Genomic DNA, 27,817 nt, shown 5'->3' with positions numbered 1-27,817 from the left:
AATGGACCGTCACGCCCCCTACTGCCCCACAACATAGTGAGCCGGCCGCGATGTAGTGCATTCTGGACAGAATCATCTGGTGTGAACGAGGACTAAACTTAGAGTCATTTCACACCACAAAGACTGGAACGCAAGCCAGCCACTTCCCTGCATAAGGAAGCGTGGCGGTGCATGGAAATATGGTTTTGATTTAAAATATGTATCAGGACAAGTAGATTAAGCCCCCGCTTTAGTCCTTCGACAAGTAGTTTTTTTTATTTATTTCCACACCCCTGTTATAGAAGCCAGACTCAGAGTATACGAGGAGGATATGAGTCAGAGTAGTTATAGGTTCAAATCTGTACTAAGTGAAGAAAAAGACTCCTATTTTCCTTCATATGCTCAAGAGAATGAAAGGAAATCTCCAGCACTTAGTGAGGAAATAAGTCATTATCCTTCCATCCCTGCTCAGAAAGACAAAGAGAGGCCTAGTCTAGTGTTAGGAAAAAGGTGTGTAAATTTACCCTTTGTCTCTACCAGAAAAGATAAAGAAAAGGACTCACATAATTCAGAACTAAGTGAGAAAATAGAACCCGGAGATTCTATCCCTAGGTGTCACGGCAACGGTCAGGAGAATGTTATAACTATTGTCCCACCAAGACAACAGAGAACAGTCCTCGCTAGACTTCCCGTTCCGGAACCTACTGTATTTTCAGTACTGAAGTTCATAGAGTGGAAGGCAGGCTTTTAAATGATCATGGAGCATCATTGCTTCAGTCCAGTCGACAGGTTATTCTATCTTCAGAGATATGTTGGTGGGGAAGCAAAGGAAGTTCTTGAAGGTAACTTCTATAGAAAAGACGAAGAACCCTACAAACAAGCTTAGGAAAAATTGAATGCAAGATATGGTCATCCTTTCTTAGTACAAAGAGCCTTTAGAGAGAAACTGAATAACTGGCCTAAAATAGGTCCTAAAGTACACTTCAGACTCCAAAAGTATGGTGACTTCCTGCAAGCATGCAGCAATGCAATCCCACATGTTCATGGACTGGAAGAACGACTATCAAGAAAACCACAGGATGCTAGCCAAGCTACCTGAAGAAGTGGCTTCTAGATGGAATCACTATGGGACTGAACAGTTAGATCTAGGCAAGAACCTCCCAAGTTTTAAAGAGTTCTCCGAGTTCATCAATAAGGAAGCACGGATAGCATGTAATCCGGTAACATCATCTTATGTCTTAAAATCCTTAAAAGAAAGGCCTGCAAGAGAGATAAGACGCGCAAGAGCAACTAGCTTTGCAACTAACGCAGCAGCTAAAGGTCCAGATACCTATGAGAGCAAGTTCAAAGTCACTACTGGGATCAGTAGAGAGACAGAACGACAAATCTTCAGACTACCTTCGAGTGTATGTTCTGTGGAGAGAACCACTCCATACACAAGTGCCAACAATTGAAGAAGTCCCCAGAAGAAAAGAAGAAATTTGTACTTGATAACCAACTGTGTTTTGGATGTCTGAGAAAAGGCCATGTTTCTAAGGAGTGTAAGAAAAGGTCACATGCAGCGTTTGCAAAGGACGCCATCCTACACCACTACATGAAGAACGTCCAAAGAAACAGAAATCCTCAATACCTAAAGATACTGAGGAAGGAAAGAAAGTATTGGTATTCTCTTGCAGAGTGAGAGAAGGAGAAAGCAACGGCACATCAATGGTTGTACCAGTTTGCATTTCAAATCCTAAAAGGAGGAACAAGAAGGTATACGCCTATGCGCTACTGGATGCCCAGAGTGATGTCACCTTCATTGATCAAGAAATCTGCAAGAAATTACAAATGGCTACAGAACCAGTGAAGCTCAAACTCACCACAATGACAGGAAGAGACACATTCGTGTACAGTCAAAGGACTTAGAAGACTTCATTCAAACTTCACATTAGATTTACCTCCAGCTTATACAAAAGATGATATACCTCTAGATCAAGATTGCATACCTACCTGTCAAACAGCCAATAAATGGGAGCACCTATCTGTCATATCTCATGAAATGTGCTCGCTGAAGGAGTTTGGTGTTGGACTGTTGATAGGTTACGATTGTCCCGAAGCCTTGGTACCACGAAAGGTAATCACAGGAGGAAAGGGCGAACCCTACGCTGTTCAAACTGATCTAGGATGGGGGGGTGTTGGAGGAAAACAGCAGATCGCAAACTCAAGGCAGGTGACAGGATTGTGTCATCGAATATCTGTCCAAGAGTTACCAACTGTAAGTCCAGCAAAAGTAATCAAGATCCTTGAATCAGACTTTGGAGACATAAGTTCTAAAGAAAAGAGTGTATACCAAGAAGACATAAAGTTCGTACACACTCTAGAAGAAAGTATTCAGCGGAATCAACAAGGTCATCTTGAAATACCCTTACCTTTTAGAAAGCGACCTCGTCTGCCAAATAACAGAAATCTTGCCCTAGCAAGATTGAAATGTTTGAAGAAAAGGATGGGAAGAGATCCCAAACTCAAGAATGATTATTTGAAATTCATGGAAGGCATCCTCGAAGAAGGACATGCAGAGAAAGTTAATAACCAACCTAAAGGAGGAGAAGTGTGGTACATCCCACATCAAAGTGTTTACCACTCAAAGAAACCAGATAAGATTAGAGTAGTATTTGATTGCTCAGCAAAGTATGACGGTGTTGCATTGAATGATCATCTACTAAAAAGACCAGATCTTACACTCTGCCTGGAGTACTCTATAGATTGAAAAAGTATCCCGTTGCGATAATGTGTGAAGTTGAAAAGATGTTCCACCAGTTTCATGTGAAGAAGGAAGATAGAGACTTCCTGAGGTTCCTATGGTAGGAGGACGGAGATACAGATACAGAGCCAACAGAATACAGAGTGAAAGTACACTTGTTTGGAGCAGCATCATCTCCAGGTTGCGCCAATTATGGTATGAAGTACCTGGGCAATCAGAATGAAAAGGATTGCCTTTCAGCAGCAAATTTTCTGAAGAAAAACTTTGATGTAGATGATGGTCTTATAAGTCTAGAGTCGACAGAATCTGCAATCAAACTATTGAAGAAAGCCAAGAGTTATGCGCAAGAGGAAACATGCGCCTTCTTAAATTAATCTCAAACAACAAAGAGGTACTGGAATCCATCAGTGACTCTGAACGTGCATCCACAATGAAGAATGTAGATCTCAATTATGATCATCTTCCAGTTCAAAACTTGGATTGGGTTGGAATGTAGAGAATGATAAGTTCAATCCCCCACATTTTTTCTTTGTAGTATATATTGGAGGCGTGGCGATCTCCTTTGAGTCATGCACACCTGACCAGTCAATCTGTCCTGGAGGCTGGTTTTAAAGTCAGTATAAAACTGAGTCTGCTTATATAGAACCTACCAGTAGCCATTTGGCTCCAGGAGAAGTATATGGTGGGCTCAGCATGCATGTTGGTACTTGCATCCCTGGATCCGATGAAAGCTGTAATGGCACCGGACGGGTTAAAAGCAGAGTGTGCTTGGCTTGCATGCTGACCTGCATTCCCTGGACTTTGTGTGGCTGTCATGGCCCATGAACAGGTAGGAACTAGTGTTAGGGACCACTCAAATGAGACGACCTTGACGCGGTGAGTGGCTTATTACGCTTTGGCCAAAATGTACACCAATGTCTCATCCAGCATGGAGGCAGGGCAGAGTGCTGGATGTAGTGTGCGATCACATTTGCATTTTCCGTTTGTATATGTATTTCGCCATAGTGATATGCACCTACATACGGGTTGTGCTGACCCAATCCCACACATTTTTTCAATGATAAGTTCTTCTCTGAAGTATCTATGGAAGAGAAAGTTGCAACTAGACGAACCATTCTTTCCGCAGTGGCTTCTATATATGATCCATTGGGATTCTTGGCCACAGTAATCTTCAGAGCAAAAGAAATACTGCAAGAATTATGCAGACAGAAGTTAGGATGGGATGAACCCATATCTGAAAATTTGAGGCCACGGTGGGAGAGTGATAAAAGACACTTAAGAGTTGAGAACCTGATGGAAAATTCCTCAAATTCATGTTTAAGTTCTACCACTAAGAACATAGAATTATAGGTAATTTTGGTGGGAGTGTAGCTGGCCAGCTAAGACCTGTCCTAGGTTGCTAATATAGCTTGTGTGTTTATACAGCTAGACCTGCCAATAACCTTAATACAGTTCCTATGTTTGTGTGTTAAAGAGAAAAGCAGAGTTATTTACTGTGACTTCATGTTTGGATGTCATATAACAATATAAAAGTTATATATTGTGTTCACAGAAGCAGAAAAGATAATGTGCCTTTAAGATTCATTATATGAATAGCTTAATGACACAGGAGACACAACAGAAAGCATAGAGATAAGCTGGAGTCTTGACCAATCACAACCAGCCTCACACACAGCAGGAGTTTTGACCAATCACAGCCAGCCTCACACACAGCCTGTGTCGGAAATTCCCCTAGCAGGAGCTGCTAGAATCATTACACCAGAGGAGAGATTGCTGAACAGACATTCACTCAACTAAGAGCTGTGTTTTATGGAAGCAGAGAGGCCAAAATAGGTATTTAGAACAGTTATATAATGTTCGTATTGTGATTAGAACTGTATACTGAACCACTTATATGTGTGTTTACTTACAGTTCCACCAAATTGCGACCAATTGCAAATTCCATACAAATTCCATATTGCAATTACCAGATCATACTGAGTCATAGAAAGCTAACTGCAAACCAAGTAGAGCAACAGATATACCTCTCAGAGAGATCATAAAGTGCTTAAATAACTTAAAGTGAGAGTACAGATGCTGAAGAGAGAAATATATCCACCATTTTATGTTGAATGACAAGATTGAACAGTTGAACCACCATCTTATGCATATCGCCATTCTTTGATACTTTATTCAACACGTGTTTTGTACATGGACTATCTGCTGCGGAGGCGGCAGTGTTATATATGGAAGAAAAGTTAATAAAGAAGTTATTTCAAGCATTTGGTGTGCTCTTTAAACCTACTGTTTCCATAGAACGGCGCTAGAGGAATTACAGAGTAACAGTCTGGTTGGACTAAAATGTTAGAGATATCAAAATTCTTATAATGCCACAGCACAAAAGGCACTTCATAGTGCTGCGCCTGCCAGCCCTGCGCGATCCATGAAATGCTCCGATGCTCATCTTAGTGAGGCTGTCTGGGTGAAAAGATGGGTAAATCCGGGTTCATCTATGAACCCGGACAACCCCTTTAACCTCTTCAGGACACATGACGTACCGGTACGGCATGTGTTGTTCTGATCACCGCCGCCCGGCGGGCGGTGATCAGAACCCGGTGCTTACTCAAATCATTGAGCAGGCACCTCGGCTAAATGCGCGGGGGGGGTCCCGTGACCCCCCCCCCCCGTGTAGGTGATCGCCACAAACCACAGGTCAATTCAAATCTGCGGTTTGCGGCTTTTACCTGGTGTGGCGGCGGTGCCATCGGGTCGCCATGGAGCTGTAGGGGGGACCCGATGGCATGGAGGCAGCGCGATACCTTCCTGAGGCATCACTGCTGCCTTCTGGTGACGAGCCTGTGAGATCCAGCCCCCTGGATCTCACAGGCCGGAAGCTTTATGAGTAATACACAGTGTATCACTTATACAGCCAATGCATTCCAATACAGAAGTATTGGAATGCATTGTAAAGGATTAGACCCCCAAAAGTTCAAGTCCAAAAGTGGGACAAAAAATAAAGTGAATTTATTAATTTTTTTAAATAAAGTTTTCCACCCCAAAAATTCAAAGTTAAATAAACAAAAACGTCATTTTCCCCAAATAAAGTAAGGCCTCTTTCACACTTGCGTTGTCCGGATCCGGCGTGTACTCCACTTGCCGGAATTACACTCCGGATCCGGAAAAACGCAAGTGTACTGAAAGCATTTGAAGACGGAACCGTCTTCCAAATGCTTTCAGTGTTACTATGGCACCCAGGACGCTATTAAAGTCCTGGTTGCCATAGTAGGAGCGGGGAGCGGGGGAGCGGTATACTTACAGTCCGTGCGGCTCCCGGGGCGCTCCAGAATGACGTCAGAGCGCCCCATGCGCATGGATGACGTGATCCATGCGATCACGTGATCCTTGCGCTTGGGGCGCCCTGACGTCACTCTGGAGCGCCCGGGGAGCTGCACGGACGGTAAGTACACTGCTCCCCCGCTCCCCGCTACACTTACCATGGCTGTCAGGACTTTAGCGTCCCGGCAGCCATGGTAACCACTCTGAAAAAGCTAAATGTCGGCTCCGGCAATGCGCCGAAACGACGTTTAGCTTAAGGCCGGATCCGGATCAATGCCTTCCAATGGGCATTAATTCCGGATCCGGCCTTGCGGCAAGTGTTCCGGATTTTTGGCCGGAGCAAAAAGCGCAGCATGCTGCGGTATTTTCTCCGGCCAACAAACGTTCCGTACCGGAACTGAAGACATCCTGATGCATCCTGAACGGATTACTCTCCATTCAGAATGCATTAGGATAATCCTGATCAGGATTCTTCCGGCATAGAGCCCCGACGACGGAACTCTATGCCGGAAGACAAGAACGCAAGTGTGAAAGAGCCCTAAAAAAAAAATTAAAATCATTGTGTAAAACTTACATAAATAAAAAAAAGTATACATATTAGGTATCGCCGCGTCTGTATCGACCGGCACTATAAACATATCACATGACCTAACCCCTCAGATGAACACCGTAAAAAATAAAAACTGTGCTAAATAAACAATTTTTTTGTCACCTTACATCACAAAAAGTACAACAGCAAGCGATCAAAAAGGCGTTTGCCCACCAAAATAGTACCAATCTAACCGTCATCTCATCCCGCAAAAAATGAGACCCTACCTAAGATTATTGCCCAAAAACTGAAAAAACTATAGCTTTCAGAATATGGAGACACTAAAATATGATTTTTTTTTTGCTTCAAAAATGAAATCATTGTGTAAAACTTACATAAATAAAAAAAAAGTATACATATTAGGTATCGCTGCGTCCGTATCGACCGGCTCTATAAAAATATCACATGACCTAACCCCTCAGATGAACACCGTAAAAAATAAAAACTATGCTAAATAAACCATTTTTTGTCACCTTACATCACAAAAAGTGTAATAGCAAGCGATCAAAAACTCACACGCACCCCAAAATAGTGCCAATAAAACCGTCATCTCATCCCGCAAAAAATCAGACCCTACCTAAGATTATCGCCCAAAAACTGAAAAAACTATAGCTTTCAGAATATGGAAACACTAAAGCATGATTTTTTATTTTTTTCTAAAAAATCATTGTCTAAAACTTACATAAATAAAAAAAAGTATACATATTAGGTATCGCCGCATCCGTGACAACCTGCTCTATAAAAATATCACATGATCTAACCTGTCAGATGAATGTTGTAAATAACAAAAAATAAAAACGGTGCCAAAACAGCTATTTCTTGTTACCTTGCCTCAAAAAAAGTGTAATATAGAGCAACCAAAAATCATATGTACCCTAACAATACTGCCACCCTATCCTGTAGTTTCTAAAATGGGGTCACTTTTTTGGAGTTTCTACTCTAGGGGTGCATCAGGGGGGCTTCAAATGGGACATGGTGTGAAAAAACCAGTCCAGAAAAATCTGCCTTCCAAAAACCGTATGGCATTCCTTTTCTTCTGCGCCCTGCCGTGTGCCCGTACAGCAGTTTACGACCACATATGGGGTGTTTCTGTAAACTACAGAATCAGGGCCATAAATAATGAGTTTTGTTTGGCTGTTAACCCTTGCTTTGTTACTGGAAAAAATGGATTAAAATGGAAAATTTGCCCAAAAATTGAAATTCAGAAATTTCATCTCCATTTGCCAATAACTCTTGTGGAACACCTAAAGGGTTAACGACGTTTGCAAAATAAGTTTTGAATACCTTGGGGGGTGTAGTTTCTTAGATGGGATCACTTTTATGGCGTTTCTACTCTAGGGGTGCATCAGGGGGGCTTCAAATGGGACATGGTGTCAAAAAAACCAGTCCAGCAAAATCTGGCTTCCAAAAACCGTATGGCATTCCTGCCGTGTGCCCGTACAGTAGTTTACGACCACATATGAGGTGTTTCTGTAAACTACAGAATCCGGGAAATAAACATTGAGTTTTGTTTGGCTGTTAACTAGGGATCGACCGATATTGATTTTTTAGGGCCGATACCGATACCGATAATTTGTGAACTTTCAGGCCGATAGCCGATAATTTATACAGATATTCTGGGAATTTTCATTTTTGAGAAAAAAAAAAAATTCCTACACAAATCTGCTGAAAATTAATATGTTTATTGTTAATGTGTATTTTTTTGTTTATTGTTAATGTGTATTTTTTTTTTATAAGTCTTTATCATTTATACTTAATATTTTTGTGTTTTTTTTTTTTTACTAACTTTTAGCCCCCTTAGGGACTAGAACCCTTGTCCTATTCCCCCTGATAGATCTCTATCAGGGGGAATAGGATCTCACACTGTCCCTGCTGCTCTGTGCTTTGTGCACACAGCAGCATGGAGCTGACTATGGCAGCCAGGGCTTCAATAGCGTCCTGGCTGCCATGGTAACCGATCGGAGCCCCAGGCTTACACAGCTGGGGCTCCGATCGGAGGAGCAGGGGAGAGGGGATCCTGTGGCCACTGCCACCAATGAGTAATACTGGGGGGGGGGGGGCGCACTGCGCCACCAATGAAGATAAGTCTCTCAATCATTCATATACAGGAGGCGGGAGCTGGCTGCAGAATCACATAGCCGGCTCCCGACCTCTATGACAAGTAGCTGCGATCCGCTGCACCTGAGGAGTTAACTACCGCGGACCGCAGCTATCGCTCATAGAGGCCGGGAGCCGGCTATGTGATTCTGCAGCCAGCTCCCGCCTCCTGTATATGAATGAATGAAAGGCTTATCTTCATTGGTGGCGCAGCGGCCACATCCCCTCCCCTCCTCTTGTCTTCTCTCCTGCTATTGGCGGCAGCAGCAGCAGCACAGGGGGAGGAGACACTGCTTCCTTCTCCCCTGTGCTGCGAAGGGAACACAGAACGCGCTGAGAGCAGCGCGATCTGTGTTCCCCACACGTTATCGGAATATCGCCAAAATAGATGCCGATACCGATAACGTTCAAAATCCTCAATATCGGCCGATAATATCGGCCAAACCGATAATCGGTCGATCCCTACTGTTAACCCTTGCTCTGTAACTGTAAAAAAATTATTAAAATGGAAAATCTGCCAAAAAAGTGAAATTTTGAAATTGTATCTCTATTTTCCATTAATTCTTGTGGAACACCTAAAGGGTTAACAAAGTTTGTAACATCAGTTTTGAATACCTTGAGGGGTGTAGTTTCTAGAATTGGGTCGTCTTTGGGTGGTTTCTATTATGTAAGCCTCGCAAAGTGACTTCAGACCTGAACTGGTCCATAAAAATTGGGTTTTTGAAAATTTCGGAAAAATTTCAAGATTTGCTTCTAAACTTCTAAGCCTTGTAACATCCCCAAAAAATAAAATATCATTCCCAAAATGATCCAAACATGAAGTAGACATATGGGGAATGTAAAGTCATAACTATTTTTGGAGGTATTACTATGTATTATAAAAGTAGAGAAATTGAAACTTTTTTACTTCATTTTTGGTAAATTTGGTATTTTTTTATAAATAAAAATGTTTTTTTTTTTTACTTCATTTTACCAGTGTCATGAAGTACAATATGTGATGAAAAAACAATCTCAGAATGGCCTGGATAAGTCAAAGCGTTTTAAAGTTATCACCACTTAAAGTGACACTGGTCAGATTTGCAAAAAATGGCCTGGTCCTTAAGGTGAAATAAGGCTGAGTCCCAAAGGGGTTAAGAGGTCCTGTAACCTCTCCTGACATTTCTGTTTTAGTTAGGGTACTTTCACACTTGCGTTATTCTTTTCCGGCACTGAGTTCCGTCAAAGGGGCTCTATGCCGGAAAAGAACTGATCAGGCATATCCCCATGCATTCTGAAGGGATAGAAATCCGTTCAGTTTGCATCAGTATGGCTTCAGTTCAGTCGCTGAACGGCGTTTTGGCCGGACATAATACCGCAACATGCTGCGAAAAGATTATTATATAGACAGTGGTGGAGGCTGGGTGACAATTTGACTCTTATGATCATGCAAATCAGCATGGAGACATCTAAAGGAACTCATCGAGAGGAGTCATTATTTGGCTTCCAAGGGTGTGGCAAATGTGGCTTCTCCGAACTGCGCCCACCATGATCTGCTGGTCACTGGGGGGGCTTTCTTGTAAAAAAGTCTTTTTATGTTAAGACAATTGCTTTTTTGTAATAATTCCTCACAGCTCTCTAGATCTCTGCTTGCTGTCATTCAATAGGAATCTTCCTTGTGTTCTGTACACACAGGTATAAGCTAAATAGACAGACAGATAAAAGATACAAACAGATAGGAGACAGACTTGAGATACCAACAGATACGAGTCAGATACAAGATTCCAACAGATATGAGATACCAACTGATACGAGTCAGATATGAGATACCAAAAGATAGAGATGAGATAACAGCAGATATAGGATAGTCCGAAAGATATGAGATACCAACAGATATCAGATAGGTAGACAGCTAGACATGATATACCAACAAATATGAGCCAGATATGAGATACCAAAAGATAGACTACATAGACATGAGATGACAACAGATATAAGATAGACCGACAGACAGATATGAGATACCAACAGATGGATAGACAGACAGATGGATAGACAGACAGACGGATGAATAGATAGATTTCCCTTGAACTTTTTCACATTTCTTCACGTTACTCCCACACAAATGTTCATTCTCTGAGCTGTTAGAAAGGTGCATGTTGTGATCTGTGAGTTATAACCTCCCTTCTGACCCTCAGCTGTGTCACGTGACCAGCAGTCTCATCTCCAGCTGACACTGAACAGGAAGTCAGTTACTTCTCTACTCATTCCTGTGACGCTTCGCGATCTCGGCAATACGAAGAAATCGCGAATGCATCATGTTCTAAAATCACAGAATCACCAGAGCCCTCTCCCGCACACAAAGAATTAAAACTTTCCATTACAGCTCACAGAGCAGAGGTTAAAGGGAGTCTGTCATCAACATTTCACCTTTTTAACCCTTCCCATAGCTCCCTAGCATCCTTACAGTTAATAAAAACGTTACCTTTAGCATCAATCCTGGACTTATAAAACCGGCAAAAATCCTCTTAGTAGCATATGCAAATGAGGGCTCGCAAGTGCCCTCGTAGGTGCCCAGCTAGCTCAGCCTTTTCTTCGCTTCCCTCCGCCGCCCATCCTTTCCCTCTGACCGCCCATCTACTAACTTGTTGTTTCGCCGAGATCCCGCGCCTGCGCACTCAGTCCGTCGGCCAGCGCACGTACGGCCCATTACTTGTACGGCATCACAGTAACTATTGCACATGCGCCGGCTAACAGCGCGAAGCCGGCGCATGCGCATTAATTTCACACTAGCGTTAATGTTTTCCGGTATTGAGATCCGTCATAGGGTCTCAATACTGGAAAAAAAAACTTCCATTTTGTCCCCATTCATTGTCAATGGGGACTAAATGTAACTGAACAGAACGGAGCGCTCCAAAATGCATTCCGTTCTGTTCTCATACCGGAGAGCAGCGTGCTGCGGTTTGCTCTCCGTCCTGAGATGTGGAGCAAGACGGATCCGTCATGAACCACTATGCAAGTCAATGGGGACGGATCTGTTTTCTCTGACACAATCTGACAATAGAAAACGGATCCGTCTCCCATTGACTTTCAATGGAGTTCATGACGGATCTGTCTTGGCCATGACGTTACCTCCAAAAACCATCCAAAGCTGCCAGCAGTACCTGAGAGTAGCAAGCAGCGTATTTTCGATGATCATTTTCTTCCTGAAGGCAGATGAAGCAGAAGCTCAGAAAACGTTCCTTTATCTCCTGCCGGCGCGCTTCTCTGCACATGCTTGCAGTCACGGGGGCAGCGGCCTCCTCGCTTCAAGTCACGGTGACCACGACCCCTTCCCTGTGACTGACAGTCGGCTGTTCGGCAAAGGCAGCCGAACTCTGGTGCATAAGCGCTGTCAGTCACAGAGAAGGGAGCGTGGTTACGTGACTTGAAGCGAGGACGCCGCTGCCCCCGTGACTTGGCAAGCTTGTCTACAGAAGCGCACCGGCAGGGGATAAAATAACGTTTTCTGAGCTTCATCTGCCTTGATTGTCGGAAACACGCTGCTGGCGGCTTGGGATAGTTTTTGGAGGTGACAGGTGGTTCCCTTTAAAGATAATACAACCGGATCCGTTCATAACGGATGCAGATGGTTGCATTATCAGTAAGGTTTGCTGGACACTGCCGGATTCTGCAAAAGAAAATGATACATGGTTTTCAAGATTTTTAATAAATAAAAATCTGAAAATAATAATTTTATGTGATTTGTCCATCTCATAAAATCCCAATAAAATAAACTTAGGTTTGAGGGTGTAACATGACAAAATGTGGAAAAGTTTAAGGGGTATGAATACTTTTTCAAGGCACTGTAGATAGATAGACATGAGACATCAACAGATATGAGATATCAAACAGATACAATAGAGATTGATAGATATAGACAGACAGAAAGGACGGATGCAAGGCTCCTTACAAGACAAAGTTTCGTGTGTCTATGACATGCGGGACTGACTATGACTATGATTGCGGGATGACTGCAAACCATAAGGAATCTTTCTTTATACCGTACAATGAATAAGTGCCTATGAATTGTCTTGTAGATACAGAATGGACAATGGCTGGCCTATACTGCCATAAACCATGCCCACGGTGCAGCGATGGCACAGAGCTGTGGGTATGGAGTAAATAAACGACTGCAATTGCTCAAACACCTAGTTGCATGAGCAAGTTATAGTTTGGAAGCTATGACTTCAGGCGATAACCTGGGTATTGCTCAGAAGCCCCGGTTGCCAGTGTAATTAAATGGTCTGACCACACTATTAAACTGTTACCTGAAATGACCCACTCCTGCCCTTGGTTCTGGATGCGGCAGCTGCAGACACTCCTGCATCAGGTACCCTGCATACATGCAATATCAAGGGAACTAACCAGACCTTCTTCTACCATAGCTACATCCACAGCGGCAGCAATGGCCAGGCTACCACCCAAATGGGATCCATCTACTCATCAGCTACAACAGCACATCAAGAAGACATGAAGGCCACAGGATTTGTATAGAGATGGTGATGTGACTACCCGTGAGCTACTTACTGTCCATAAGTTTCCAATTGAGAAGAGGGTCATATACAAAAGCTTCCAGCACGGCCATGACACTGTCCTTGTGTTCTCGTAATACCTCCATTACTGTGTGACACGTAATGCGGTAATTCCCATCAAGGCCGGTTACCTGTGGACAGAACATGGGGATGTGAAACGCCATCTAATATTAGATATTATCATTGTTAGACAGACAGGAGACAGACTTCTGTGTTTATCCATACACACCTCCATAGCGTTGGTCAACATTCTCGTTAGCCGGAATGGGATCTTCTCTGGAAACGTTTCCCTGGTTGTGGCCACCTTAAAACACAGAATATGTTGGTTGTATATGTGCACACATTTCTCATTTTACTATCTACTGCTGAAAGCAACTGCAGGAAGGAGTAACTGCTAATACAGCAGATGCCTAGGATCTGGGGGGTGAACTGTATTGCTCATGTTTGCCGTCTTCATGAAGGAGTAACTGGTAATACAGCAGATGCCTAGGATCTGGGGGGTGAACTGTATTACTTGTGTTTGCAGTCTTCATGAAGGAGTAACTAGTAATACAGCAGATGCCTAGGATCTGGGGGGTGAACTGTATTACTAGTGTTTCCAGTCTTCATGAAGGAGTAACTGGTAATACAGCAGATGCCTAGGATCTGGGGGGTGAACTGTATTGCTCATGTTTGCAGTCTTCATGAAGGAGTAACTGGTAATACAGCAGATGCCTAGGATCTGGGGGGTGAACTGTATTGCTCATGTTTGCCGTCTTCATGATGGAGTAACTGGTAATACAGCAGATGCCTAGGATCTGGGGGGTGAACTGTATTACTCATGTTTGTAGTCTTCATGATGGAGTAACTGGTAATACAGCAGATGCCTAGGATCTGGGGGGTGAACTGTATTGCTCATGTTTGCAGTCTTCATGAAGGAGTAACTGGTAATACAGCAGATGCCTAGGATCTGGGGGGTGAACTGTATTGCTCATGTTTGCCGTCTTCATGATGGAGTAACTGGTAATACAGCAGATGCCTAGGATCTGGTGGGGTGAACTGTATTACTCATGTTTGCCGTCTTCATGAAGGAGTAACTGGTAATACAGCAGATGCCTAGGATCCTGGGGGTGAACTGTATGGCTCATGTTTGCCGTCTTCATGATGGAGTAACTGGTAATACAGCAGATGCCTAGGATCTGGGGGGGTGAACTGTATTACTCATGTTTGCAGTCTTCATGAAGGAGTAACTGGTAATACAGCAGATGCCTAGGATCTGGGGGGTGAACTGTATGGCTCATGTTTGCCGTCTTCATGAAGGAGTAACTGGTAATACAGCAGATGCCTAGGATCTGGGGGGTGAACTGTATGGCTCATGTTTGCCGTCTTCATGAAGGAGTAACTGGTAATACAGCAGATGCCTAGGATCTGGGGGGTGAACTGTATGGCTCATGTTTGCCGTCTCCATGAAGGAGTAACTGGTAATACAGCAGATGCCTAGGATCTGGGGGGTGAACTGTATTGGTCATGTTTGCCGTCTTCATGAAGGAGTAACTGGTAATACAGCAGATGCCTAGGATCTGGGGGGTGAACTGTATTGCTCATGTTTGCCGTCTCCATGAAGGAGTAACTGGTAATACAGCAGATGCCTAGGATCTGGGGGGTGAACTGTATTGCTCATGTTTGCAGTCTCCATGAAGGAGTAACTGGTAATACAGCAGATGCCTAGGATCTGGGGGGTGAACTGTATTGCTCATGTTTGCCGTCTTCATGAAGGAGTAACTGGTAATACAGCAGATGCCTAGGATCTGGGGTGTGAACTGTATTGCTCATGTTTGCCGTCTCCATGAAGGAGTAACTGGTAATACAGCAGATGCCTAGGATCTGGGGGGTGAACTGTATTACTCGTGTTTGCCGTCTTCATGAAGGAGTAACTGGTAATACAGCAGATGCCTAGGATCTGGGGGGGTGAACTGTATTACTCATGTTTGCAGTCTTCATGAAGGAGTAACTGGTAATACAGCAGATGCCTAGGATCTGGGGGGTGAACTGTATTACTCATGTTTGCAGTCCTTATGAAGGAGTAACTGGTAATACAGCAGATGCCTAGGATCTGGGGGGTGAACTGTATTACTCATGTTTGCAGTCTTCATGAAGGAGTAACTGGTAATACAGCAGATGCCTAGGATCTGGGGGGTAAACTGTATTACTCATGTTTGCAGTCTTCATGAAGGAGTAACTGGTAATACAGCAGATGCCTAGGATCTGGGGGGTGAACTGTATTGCTCGTGTTTGCCGTCTCCATGAAGGAGTAACTGGTAATACAGCAGATGCCTAGGATCTGGGGGGTGAACTGTATTACTCGTGTTTGTAGTCTTCATGAAGGAGTAACTGGTAATACAGCAGATGCCTAGGATCTGGGGGGTGAACTGTATTGCTCGTGTTTGCCGTCTCCATGAAGGAGTAACTGGTAATACAGCAGATACCTAGGATCTGGGGGGTGAACTGTATTACTCATGTTTGCCATCTTCATGAAGGAGTAACTGGTAATACAGCAGATACCTAGGATCTGGGGGGTGAACTGTATTGCTCATGTTTGCCGTCTCCATGAAGGAGTAACTGGTAATACAGCAGATGCCTAGGATCTGGGGGGTGAACTGTATTACTCATGTTTGCAGTCTTCATGAAGGAGTAACTAGTAATACAGCAGATGCCTAGGATCTGGGGGGTGAACTGTATTGCTCATGTTTGCCGTCTTCATGAAGGAGTAACTGGTAATACAGCAGATGCCTAGGATCTGGGGGGTGAACTGTATTACTCATGTTTGCAGTCTTCATGAAGGAGTAACTGGTAATACAGCAGATGCCTAGGATCTGGGGGGTAAACTGTATTACTCATGTTTGCAGTCTTCATGAAGGAGTAACTGGTAATACAGCAGATGCCTAGGATCTGGGGGGTGAACTGTATTGGTCATGTTTGCCGTCTTCATGAAGGAGTAACTGGTAATACAGTAGATGCCTAGGATCTGGGGGGTAAACTGTATTACTCATGTTTGCAGTCTTCATGAAGGAGTAACTGGTAATACAGCAGATGCCTAGGATCTGGGGGGTGAACTGTATTGGTCATGTTTGCCGTCTTCATGAAGGAGTAACTGGTAATACAGCAGATGCCTAGGATCTGGGGGGTGAACTGTATTACTCATGTTTGCAGTCTTCATGAAGGAGTAACTGGTAATACAGCAGATGCCTAGGATCTGGGGGGTAAACTGTATTACTCATGTTTGCAGTCTTCATGAAGGAGTAACTGGTAATACAGCAGATGCCTAGGATCTGGGGGGTGAACTGTATTGGTCATGTTTGCCGTCTTCATGAAGGAGTAACTGGTAATACAGCAGATGCCTAGGATCTGGGGGGTGAACTGTATTGGTCATGTTTGCAGTCTTCATGAAGGAGTAACTGGTAATACAGCAGATGCCTAGGATCTGGGGGTGAACTGTATTACTTGTGTTTGTAGTCTTCATGAAGGAGTAACTGGTAATACAGCAGATGCCTAGGATCTGGGGGGTGAACTGTATTACTTGTGTTTGCAGTCTCCATGATGGAGTAACTGGTAATACAGCAGATGCCTAGGATCTGGGGGGTGAACTGTATTACTCGTGTTTGCAGTCTTCATGGGCGACTAATATTCAGCAATTTAATGATGTTTATCCGCCCGGGTCTCCTCCAGCCATCTGCTTCATATTATATGTCCTGCTTTCTTACTGTCCATTTGATATCATTACCTAATGTTTAAAGTCCTAATCAGATTTAAGCAAAGACATGCAATTAAGGGTCCCTCTTCTGGGTGTGTGCACAACCTTTAATAATCCTGATTGGGAAGGGGGGGGCAAAGTTATGTAAAAAAACCATGAGGAAATGAAGTCACTACCATAGATATGTACACAGAAAATAAAGGACATACCTCCGCACACCCCAGCCTAAGTGGTAGAACTACAACCCCAAATATGCACTGCATGGATGAGGAAGAGTCAGCGGACTCCACTTTGGAGAGCTTCCCTAGACGATAAATCCACAGTAGTGAATGGGTTCCGCCATAATAGGCCATAATGGAAGTGGTTGATGTTAACCGGGAAATAAAATCAGCGACAAAACAAATTATTACCTCAAAACAGTCTCCAAAGTCAATATGGATAATTTTCCCACTGAGTCGATCCAGCATGAAGTTTGAGGGGTGTCTGCAAGAAAACCACCGGTATGAAGAACATTCCTTGTATATATATTAGCCTCTTTTTATATACACAAAGCACACATACCTGTCACCCAGCCCTAGGATGTACCCGACCATGGACATCACTGCCAGAGAGCGTGTGTAATTGGTTCTTCTGTCAAACCAGACCTGAAATAGAAAGTAATGCTTCCACTAAGAACCACGGCCAATGTCTGGAGCAGTTTCTTCCCCTTAATGCAGTGTGAGGGCCCCATCAGATCTGTCACTATGGTTGTGCTCACAGTTAAACAGTCTGATCCCTTCTCCCATTGACGGCAATGATTTAACATTGCAGCTGTGTTCCTATGGAGCCCTGCCTTCAGAAGGTCCGAACAGCTCCCTAGATCTCTGTGCGGGGGAGCCGATCAGTACTTCACAGCTCAGACGCCATAGTCACAAGTGACCACAACATCTGTGCGGGGGTGCCGATCAGTACTTCACAGCTCAGATGCCATAGTCACAAGTGACCACAACATCTGTGCGGGGGAGCCGATCAGTACTTCACAGCTCAGACGCCATAGTCACAAGTGACCACAACATCTGTGCGGGGGAGCCGATCAGTACTTCACAGCTCAGATGCCATAGTCACAAGTGACCACAACATCTGTGCGGGGGAGCCGATCAGTACTTCACAGCTCAGATGCCATAGTCACAAGTGACCACAACATCTGTGCGGGGGAGCCGATCAGTACTTCACAGCTCTGATTCCATAGTCACAAGTGACCACAACATCTGTGCGGGGGAGCCGATCAGTACTTCACAGCTCTGATGTCATAGTCACAAGTGACCACAACATCTGTGCGGGGGAGCCGATCAGTACTTCACAGCTCAGACACCATAGTCACAAGTGACCACAACATCTGTGCGGGGGAGCCGATCAGAACTTCACAGCTCTGATGCCATAGTCACAAGTGACCACAACATCTGTGCGGGGGTGCCGATCAGTACTTCACAGCTCAGATGCCATAGTCACAAGTGACCACAACATCTGTGTGGGGGAGCCGATCAGTACTTCACAGCTCTGATGCCATAGTCACAAGTGACCACAACATCTGTGCGGGGGAGCCGATCAGTACTTCACAGCTCAGACGCCATAGTCACAAGTGACCACAACATCTGTGCGGGGGAGCCGATCAGTACTTCACAGCTCAGATGCCATAGTCACAAGTGACCACAACATCTGTGCGGGGGAGCCGATCAGTACTTCACAGCTCAGATGCCATAGTCACAAGTGACCACAACATCTGTGCGGGGGAGCCGATCAGTACTTCACAGCTCAGATGCCATAGTCACAAGTGACCACAACATCTGTGCGGGGGAGCCGATCAGTACTTCACAGCTCGGACGCCATAGTCACAAGTGACCACAACATCTGTGCGGGGGAGCCGATCAGTACTTCACAGCTCAGATGCCATAGTCACAAGTGACCACAACATCTGTGCGGGGGAGCCGATCAGTACTTCACAGCTCAGACGCCATAGTCACAAGTGACCACAACATCTGTGCGGGGGAGCCGATCAGTACTTCACAGCTCAGATGCCATAGTCACAAGTGACCACAACATCTGTGCGGGGGAGCCGATCAGTACTTCACAGCTCAGATGCCATAGTCACAAGTGACCACAACATCTGTGCGGGGGAGCCGATCAGTACTTCACAGCTCTGATTCCATAGTCACAAGTGACCACAACATCTGTGCGGGGGAGCCGATCAGAACTTCACAGCTCAGACGCCATAGTCACAAGTGACCACAACATCTGTGCGGGGGAGCCGATCAGTACTTCACAGCTCAGATGCCATAGTCACAAGTGACCACAACATCTGTGCGGGGGTGCCGATCAGTACTTCACAGCTCAGACGCCATAGTCACAAGTGACCACAACATCTGTGCGGGGGAGCCGATCAGTACTTCACAGCTCTGATGCCATAGTCACAAGTGACCACAACATCTGTGCGGGGGTGCCGATCAGTACTTCACAGCTCAGATGCCATAGTCACAAGTGACCACAACATCTGTGTGGGGGAGCCGATCAGTACTTCACAGCTCTGATGCCATAGTCACAAGTGACCACAACATCTGTGCGGGGGAGCCGATCAGTACTTCACAGCTCAGACGCCATAGTCACAAGTGACCACAACATCTGTGCGGGGGAGCCGATCAGTACTTCACAGCTCGGACGCCATAGTCACAAGTGACCACAACATCTGTGCGGGGGAGCCGATCAGTACTTCACAGCTCAGATGCCATAGTCACAAGTGACCACAACATCTGTGCGGGGGAGCCGATCAGTACTTCACAGCTCAGACGCCATAGTCACAAGTGACCACAACATCTGTGCGGGGGAGCCGATCAGTACTTCACAGCTCAGATGCCATAGTCACAAGTGACCACAACATCTGTGCGGGGGAGCCGATCAGTACTTCACAGCTCAGATGCCATAGTCACAAGTGACCACAACATCTGTGCGGGGGAGCCGATCAGTACTTCACAGCTCAGATGCCATAGTCACAAGTGACCACAACATCTGTGCGGGGGAGCCGATCAGTACTTCACAGCTCAGATGCCATAGTCACAAGTGACCACAACATTTGTGCGGGGGAGCCGATCAGTACTTCACAGCTCAGACGCCTTAGTCACAAGTGACCACAACATCTGTGCGGGGGAGCCGATCAGTACTTCACAGCTCAGATGCCATAGTCACAAGTGACCACAACATCTGTGCGGGGGAGCCGATCAGTACTTCACAGCTCAGATGTCATAGTCACAAGTGACCACAACATCTGTGCGGGGGAGCCGATCAGTACTTCACAGCTCAGATGTCATAGTCACAAGTGACCACAACATCTGTGCGGGGGAGCCGATCAGTACTTCACAGCTCAGATGCCATAGTCACAAGAGGGGTTCAAAGTCTGCAATCAGCAGTATCGCCGTGTAGAACAGCTTCTGAGCAGGCGCCAAGTGTGGACTTTATATATGACGGAAGTCCTTAGGGGGTAAAGGAAATTAACCTCCGGCGTGCAGACCTTAAAGATTATTACATTTTCATTTCTTTCATCCGCATTTTGCAAAAGCCATAACTGCATTTTTGAGGGACAAGTAGAATTTTGTTTAATGGTGGAATTTTTAGGATACATACAACACATTGTAAAATTTGTCTGAACTTTTTTTTTTTAGGGGGGGGTAAGCCCACTAATGTCTTCAACGACATTCACGGTGTGGTGTAACTGATTGGATAACTTTACTTTGCTTACAGTTAAGGGTCCATTCACACGTCCGTTGTTTCTTTCCTGATCTGTTCCGTTTTTTGCGGAACAGATCTGGACCAGTTCTGTACCCATTCATTTTCAATGGGTCCTGAAAAAAAAATCTGACATTGAGCTGTCCGATTTTTTTCAGGACCCATTGAAAATGAATGGGTCCAGATCTGGTCCAGGTCTGTTCCGCAAAAAACGGAACAGATCAGGAAAGAAACAACGGACGTGTGAATGGACCCTAAAACCTAGCTGAAAATGGACACCTCTTTCTTATGTTTTACTACTTTTGCATAATACAAACGCCTTTTTTAAAATATAATTAGTTTTATTGTACTATATCCTTTTTTTTCATTTACACAGATTTAGGCTACTTTCACACTTGCGTCAAAGTTTTCTGGCACTGAGTTCCGTCCTAGGGGCTCAATAGCGGAAAGGAACTGATAAGGCATATCCCCATGCATTCTGAATGGAGAGCGATCCGTCAGGGTGCATCAGGACGTCTACAGTTCCGTCCTTTTACAGTATTTGGTATTTTTCTCTCTGGCCAAAAATCCTGAACACTTGCTGGAATGCCGGATCCAGCATTTTATTCCATTGGAATGTCTTAGTGCCGCATTGACGGATCCGTTCTTCCAGTCTGCACATGCGCAGACCTTTAAAAAATGTTTAAAAAATAAATACTGGATCCGTTTTTCCGGATGACACCGGATCCGTCTACAAATGGTTTCCATTTGCATACAGACTGCCGGAATCCAGCAATGCCAGTGTGAAAGTGCCCTTATTTGCGGAACAAGCTGTGGTTTTCATTGGTAATATTTTGGGTACTTATTAGTTTATTCTCTTTAAAGAGGGGGTAGTTTATTCAGAAATAGTGTTGCCAGAGATAGAATAGCAGGTGTACATTTTGTTATTCTCCCTAGAAGACATGCGATTGTGTCAATCAAAGACTGCACTACATCTGTACTGTCCCTGATGGAGCCCCCTCCCTCGTCTAACTGCTTATATGCCATAGTCACTATTGACCAGGTCGGAAATGATTTGCAGCAGTCCTATACAACGGATGGGGCAGGCACTATTAGATGGAGTGGTAAATGTCATTGAGGGCCTCCTACCTCTGAGCTTGGACTTTTCATCCACAGCAACTTGGCCAGGTCGTCCCCAGCGGTGTTATTCATGGCGTGCTCAAACACTTCCACCTTCTGCCAGAGGGTGAGATGATCGTAATCTGGAGCCATCTACGACCAAGCATGGAATCTAGTTAAAGTTCTGTCATTCTTATACTCAGCGATTTTTAGGAAAAGGTTCTGGTTACCCTCAGCATGATGCGATGTTCGATATTCAGGAGGATCTTCTTCTTCTCGCGATAGTCTCGTATTAGGGTGTGTAGTGTGTCACAGTGAGGAACCCAGCCGATCAGCCCCGAGTTAGTGGACAGAGGGATAACTGCATATCTCTGGATGCTGCCGAGACAGCAAACCCCAGAAAAAAACCTGACTCCTCTTTCTTTCCTACACGGCACACACATGCTGGATGACGGCGCAGTCTTTACCTGAGGTTTTTCCGCAGAGACGCTGGGTCATTGGCTAGAAGAGTGTTGACCAGTCCAAAGAGCTGCATCACCCTCTCATCCAGACGGAGATCTTCGTGTCCTTTCAGCAGAAACAGAAACTCACGCCCATTGCTCCCTGTGAGGTAAGAAACAATCAATTGCCAGCCGCAGCAGCACGTCTGTGCCCTAGTAGATGGCCATGAAGACCCGGCGTGCTTCTAGTGAGGAGGCCTACAGGTTACTGTTGGCCAGTAAAGCATATGGGGGCTCCTGACAATAATAGGGCATTAACTTTCACAACCCACAATCCTTCTGAGAGCAGAAAGCTGCTGCCAGACCCCATGGGAAGCAGAACCAGGCCTGGCCAAACCAAGGGTGGATGTGCAAGGAGGGAGCGCCATTGAGGGAGTGTACAAGCAAGGAGCCAGCAGGGGGCAGCAGGGAGAAATAGCTATGGACATGGATCCTCACAAGGTCTGACATTGGACAATTGTGTCCTATTGCAGATTTATTTCTACTATTTCCTGAACTCAATTATGGGGGCAGCCATCTTGCCCGAGCTGCTGTTTTTGGGGATAGGTCATCAACATCAGATCAGCTGGGGGGCTGTCGATCAGACGCTTGTACAAACCCTGCCTTTTCTTCACAGTTTACTGGCGTCCCAGTATAATTACACCTGGTCACCGCTGCCATGATGGGAGTGCTCGTACAGGTGCTGCTTTCAGCGAGGGTGCCGGGAGCCAGCCCCCCGACGATCTGATATTGATGACCTATCCTGGGGTCAAAAATATTTTAAAAAATGGACAACCCCTTTAAGACCATTTGAAAAGCATTAAGAAAATAGCTTTCTGGCAGCCCCATGGATGGTCAGGAGGGGCCTCAATCACTTCTATGGGCATGCTGTGTGACCTGTGTATAGGTCATTGTGAAAGGAAAGAATAGATACGCTCCTGCCTGTCATGATATCACCTCTGTAGGGATCGACCGATATAGATTTTTTAGGGCCGATACCGATAATTTGTGAACTTTCAGGCCGAAAAAAAAATCCTACACAAATCTGCTGAAAATTAATATGTTTATTGTTAACGTGTATTTTTATTTATTTTTTTAAATCTTTCTTTCATTCATACTTACTATTTTGGTGTTTTTTTCTCTCTTTTTTTTTTTTTTACTAACTTTTAGCCCCCTTAGGGACTAGAACCCTTGTCCAATAACCCTGATAGATCTCTATCAGGGTGAATAGGAGCTCACACTGTCCCTGTGCTTTGTGCACACAGCAGCAGGGAGGTTACCATGGCAGCCAGGGCTTCAATAGCGTCCTGGCTGCCATGGTAACTGATCGGAGCCCCAGGCTTACACTGCTGGGGCTCCGATCGGAGGAGCAGGGGAGAGGGGATCCTGTGGCCACTGCCACCAATGATTAATACTGGGGGGGGGGGCGCACTGCGCCACCAATGTTTTTAATACTGGGATGGGGGTGGAGGTGGTGGGCGCACTGCGCCACCAATGATTAATACTGGGGTGGGGGGCGCACTGCACCACCAATGAAGAAAAATCTCTCATGCAGAATCACATAGCCGGCTCCCGACCTCTATGAGCGGTAGCTGCGATCCGAGGCACCTGATGGGTTAACTACCGCAGATCACAGCTACCGCTCATAGAGGTCGGGAGCCGGCTATGTGATTCTGCAGCCAGCTCCCGCCTCCTGTATATGAATTAATGAGAGAGGAATCTTCATTGGTGGCGCAGCGGCCACTGCATGGGCCTGGTATAACTGGGGATGAGCTGTAATACACCACACAACCTGCAGATGGAGCTGTTTTAGGAAGAAGGCAGACAGATTTTTTAACCCTGTATAACTCGGAAAATTGGATTCAAAAGAGTTACACGTTAAAAGTAAAAGTGACACACCCGTTAGTGTTAGTTTTCGCGGCCGATGCTTGGAGGTGATGACCTGAAGTAAGGGCGCGAAGGACTGGATGCGTATTATTGGTTGATTGGGATGATATGTTCCCGGCACGGCCAATTCCAAGTCTCGACACGTCCACAGTTTAGGGGACACACACTGGAGCTCCAAGGAGGTGAGCTGAAACACAAGAGCAGAAGACGATAGAGCCCCAGCAGCAGGTGTCTACTGAGAAGAAGACGACCAGGTCAGGTCTCCATCCAGGTACCTTGGGCAGCTGCTGGGAGATGCGTCTGAAGACCTCGTAATACTGCTCCCAGGCCTGTATCAGCTCCCTCTCATTTCCAGATTTCTTGTACTTTTGACACTGATCCTGGGCCTTCATTAAAGAACTACCAAAAGTCTTCAGGGCAGGACGAAACGAAGACGACAACCATGGAGAACGGACAAGAGGAGATATTAAGGATTTTCCACTAGATGTCACCCATCAGTCTCACTCCTCAACATTGACCAGAGATGAGTGGTTCATCGTGAGAAAGCCACCTGATTAAAAGAGGTCTCCTTCAACGTCTGAGGTCCTCTCTCCATGATAGCATGAAGGGTGTCCAGCACAGCAAACATGGCTTCCACATTCTTATCTGTAAAGTACAGACGTGACGCCTCCTCCAGACCCTCGTGCCACATCTCATGCCAGACAATGGCAACTCTCACCAGCTCCTCGCTCACCTGACGCCAGAAAACAAGCAAAAGATGGGTTAAAAAAGGAACATATGGGTTAACTCTTTAAGCTCTAAATTTAGAAGTAAATGTGCAGTTCACTGTCCTGAGCTTTGCCCAGTTTAATACCACGCACCGCTCATGGGTTTAAAGCTCCTGCTCCTATGCTGGCGGGATGGGGTCAGGTGCCCAGCTGCCAGAGACTGGTATCCCTGGAGGATATCCACCGTCTACAGAATAAACCCAGAGCAGCTCTACCAATGACTAATGGCTCCTATGGATGCTGCAGATACCGTGGAAAACGGCAAAGAACCAACCGAGACCGGATCAGATTGCAATGGAGGGGAAAGGTGAGTAAGCTGACATCCTTGAGATCTCAAGATAGAGGATGCTAGTGTGGGGTGTAAGGTTTAGAGGAAAACAGCCTGCTAAGTGAAGAAAGAGGCATTTTCTCTGATAAGATATATTACAAAGTTTCATATATTCACTAGTTGGTGATGATTTTTTTTTATTTTACTGAAGGAATTCCCATATGTCTTTCTGCATTATAAAATGACCTTATTATACCAATAATCACCTCTTCAACACCACAAAATAGAACGGAGTTTCTTTATGGTACAACACGATACCCATTCAAGGACCCGCCGCCATTTTGAGGGGGTCACTCACCATCGCGGCTTGCTGTACTAGGGTGTTACTGTGTTCACACATGTTCTTCAGGATCTTGCTGGCGGCGTCGTGACGTGCTGTGGTAGTAGATTTAGAGGCGACGGTCAGGGGGTAAATCAGAGCCTGCGGGGTAAGTAACAGACCATGTAAGAACAAGAGAACAGAGTCCTGCAGGGGCCCGTCTTATCAGCTGCACATGGATAAGCAGGGGCCCGTCTTATCAGCTGCACATGGATAAGCAGGGGCCCGTCTTATCAGCTGCATATGGACAAGCAGGGGCCCGTCTTATCAGCTGCACAATCAAGAGAACAATCATGGTGAAAACAAGTGCAAATGAGGTGAAACTAATTAGGGCTCTTTCACACTTGCGTTCTTTTCTTCCGGCATAGAGTTCCGTCGTCGGGGCTCTATGCCGGAAGAATCCTGATCAGTTTTATCCTAATGCATTCTGAATGGAGAGAAATCCGTTCAGGATGCATCAGGATGTCTTCAGTTCCGGAACGGAACGTTTTTTGGCCGGAGAAAATACCGCAGCATGCTGCGCTTTTTGCTCCGGCCAAAAATCCGGAACACTTGCCACAAGGCCGGATCCGGAATTAATGCCCATTGAAAGGCATTGATCCGGATCCGGCCTTAAGCTAAACGTCGTTTCGGCGCTTTGCAGGAGCCGACATTTAGCTTTTTCTGAATGGTTACCATGGCTGCCGGGACGCTAAAGTCCTGGCAGCCATGGTAAAGTGGAGCGGGGAGCGGGGGAGCAGCATACTTACCGTCCGTGCGGCTCCCCGGGCGCTCCAGAGTGACGTCAGGGCGCCCCAAGCGCATGGATCACGTGATCGCATTGGACACGTCATCCATGCGCATGGGGCGCTCTGACGTCATTCTGGAGCGCCCGGGGAGCCGCACGGACTGTAAGTATACCGCTTCCCCGCTCCTACTATGGCAACCAGGACTTTAATAGCGTCCTGGGTGCCATAGTAACACTGAAAGCATTTGGAAGACGGTTGCGTCTTCAAATGCTATCAGTACACTTGCGTTTTTCCGGATCCGGAGTGTAATTCCGGCAAGTGGAGTACACGCCGGATCCGGACAATGCAAGTGTGAAAGAGGCCTAATGCAGCCTCACAAGCTCACGTCTGATGCAGCTCAAAGTCAAAACATTGGTTGAGTGACATCTGAGAATTTGCATTTAATATGCAGTAAGGTTGGACAGCTGTACACGTGGATACGTGGAAACGTGAATTAGCAACTACTAGTATATACAGCAGTATCGGGACACAATGCATGTAAACTTGTCCCAATTACACAGTGACTGCACCAGCAGAATAGTGAGTGCAGCTCTGGAGTATAATACAGGATGTAACTCAGGATCAGTACAGGATAAGTAATGTATGTACACAGTGACTGCACCAGCAGAATAGTGAGTGCAGCTCTGGAGTATAATACAGGATGTAACTCAGGATCAGTACAGGATAAGTAATGTATGTGCACAGTGACTGCACCAGCAGAATAGTGAGTGCAGCTCTGGAGTATAATACAGGATGTAACTCAGGATCAGTACAGGATAAGTAATGTATGTGCACAGTGACTGCACCAGCAGAATAGTGAGTGCAGCTCTGGAGTATAATACAGGATGTAACTCAGGATCAGTACAGGATAAGTAATGTATGTGCACAGTGACTGCACCAGCAGAATAGTGAGTGCAGCTCTGGAGTATAATACAGGATGTAACTCAGGATCAGTACAGGATAAGTAATGTATGTGCACAGTGACTGCACCAGCAGAATAGTGAGTGCAGCTCTGGAGTATAATACAGGATGTAACTCAGGATCAGTACAGGATAAGTAATGTATGTACACAGTGACTGCACCAGCAGAATAGTGAGTGCAGCTCTGGAGTATAATACAGGATGTAACTCAGGATAAGTACAGGATAAGTAATGTATGTACACAGTGACTGCACCAGCAGAATAGTGAGTGCAGCTCTGGAGTATAATACAGGATGTAACTCAGGATCAGTACAGGATAAGTGATGTATGTACACAGTGACTCCACCAGCAGAATAGTGAGTGCAGCTCTGGAGTATAATACAGGATGTAACTCAGGATCAGTACAGGATAAGTAATGTATGTGCACAGTGACTGCACCAGCAGAATAGTGAGTGCAGCTCTGGAGTAGAATACAGGATGTAACTCAGGATCAGTA

At 45.4% G+C, this 27,817-nt stretch overlaps 1 protein-coding gene across 1 annotated transcript in view; it reads right to left on the bottom strand.

Annotated features, from left to right (window-relative positions):
• LOC121004454 (serine/threonine-protein kinase mTOR-like) overlaps positions 1–27,817 on the bottom strand; it is a 166,647-nt gene that overhangs the window by 17,574 nt on the left and 121,256 nt on the right. The window contains exons 35-45 of the mRNA XM_040436677.1: positions 25,614–25,736; positions 24,771–24,953; positions 24,496–24,630; positions 24,233–24,407; positions 22,322–22,457; positions 22,085–22,232; positions 21,885–22,007; positions 17,565–17,647; positions 17,414–17,486; positions 13,503–13,577; positions 13,269–13,404 (exon numbers count right to left, since the gene is read on the bottom strand). Of these exons, the coding sequence (XP_040292611.1) occupies positions 13,269–13,404; positions 13,503–13,577; positions 17,414–17,486; positions 17,565–17,647; positions 21,885–22,007; positions 22,085–22,232; positions 22,322–22,457; positions 24,233–24,407; positions 24,496–24,630; positions 24,771–24,953; positions 25,614–25,736 (1,390 nt within the window). The remainder of the gene's footprint in view (positions 1–13,268; positions 13,405–13,502; positions 13,578–17,413; positions 17,487–17,564; positions 17,648–21,884; positions 22,008–22,084; positions 22,233–22,321; positions 22,458–24,232; positions 24,408–24,495; positions 24,631–24,770; positions 24,954–25,613; positions 25,737–27,817) is intronic.

This window comes from Bufo bufo, chromosome 6 (genome assembly GCF_905171765.1).
Source record: "Bufo bufo chromosome 6, aBufBuf1.1, whole genome shotgun sequence".
Lineage (NCBI taxonomy): Eukaryota > Metazoa > Chordata > Amphibia > Anura > Bufonidae > Bufo > Bufo bufo.
This window is presented reverse-complemented; position numbering and strand designations above follow the sequence as displayed.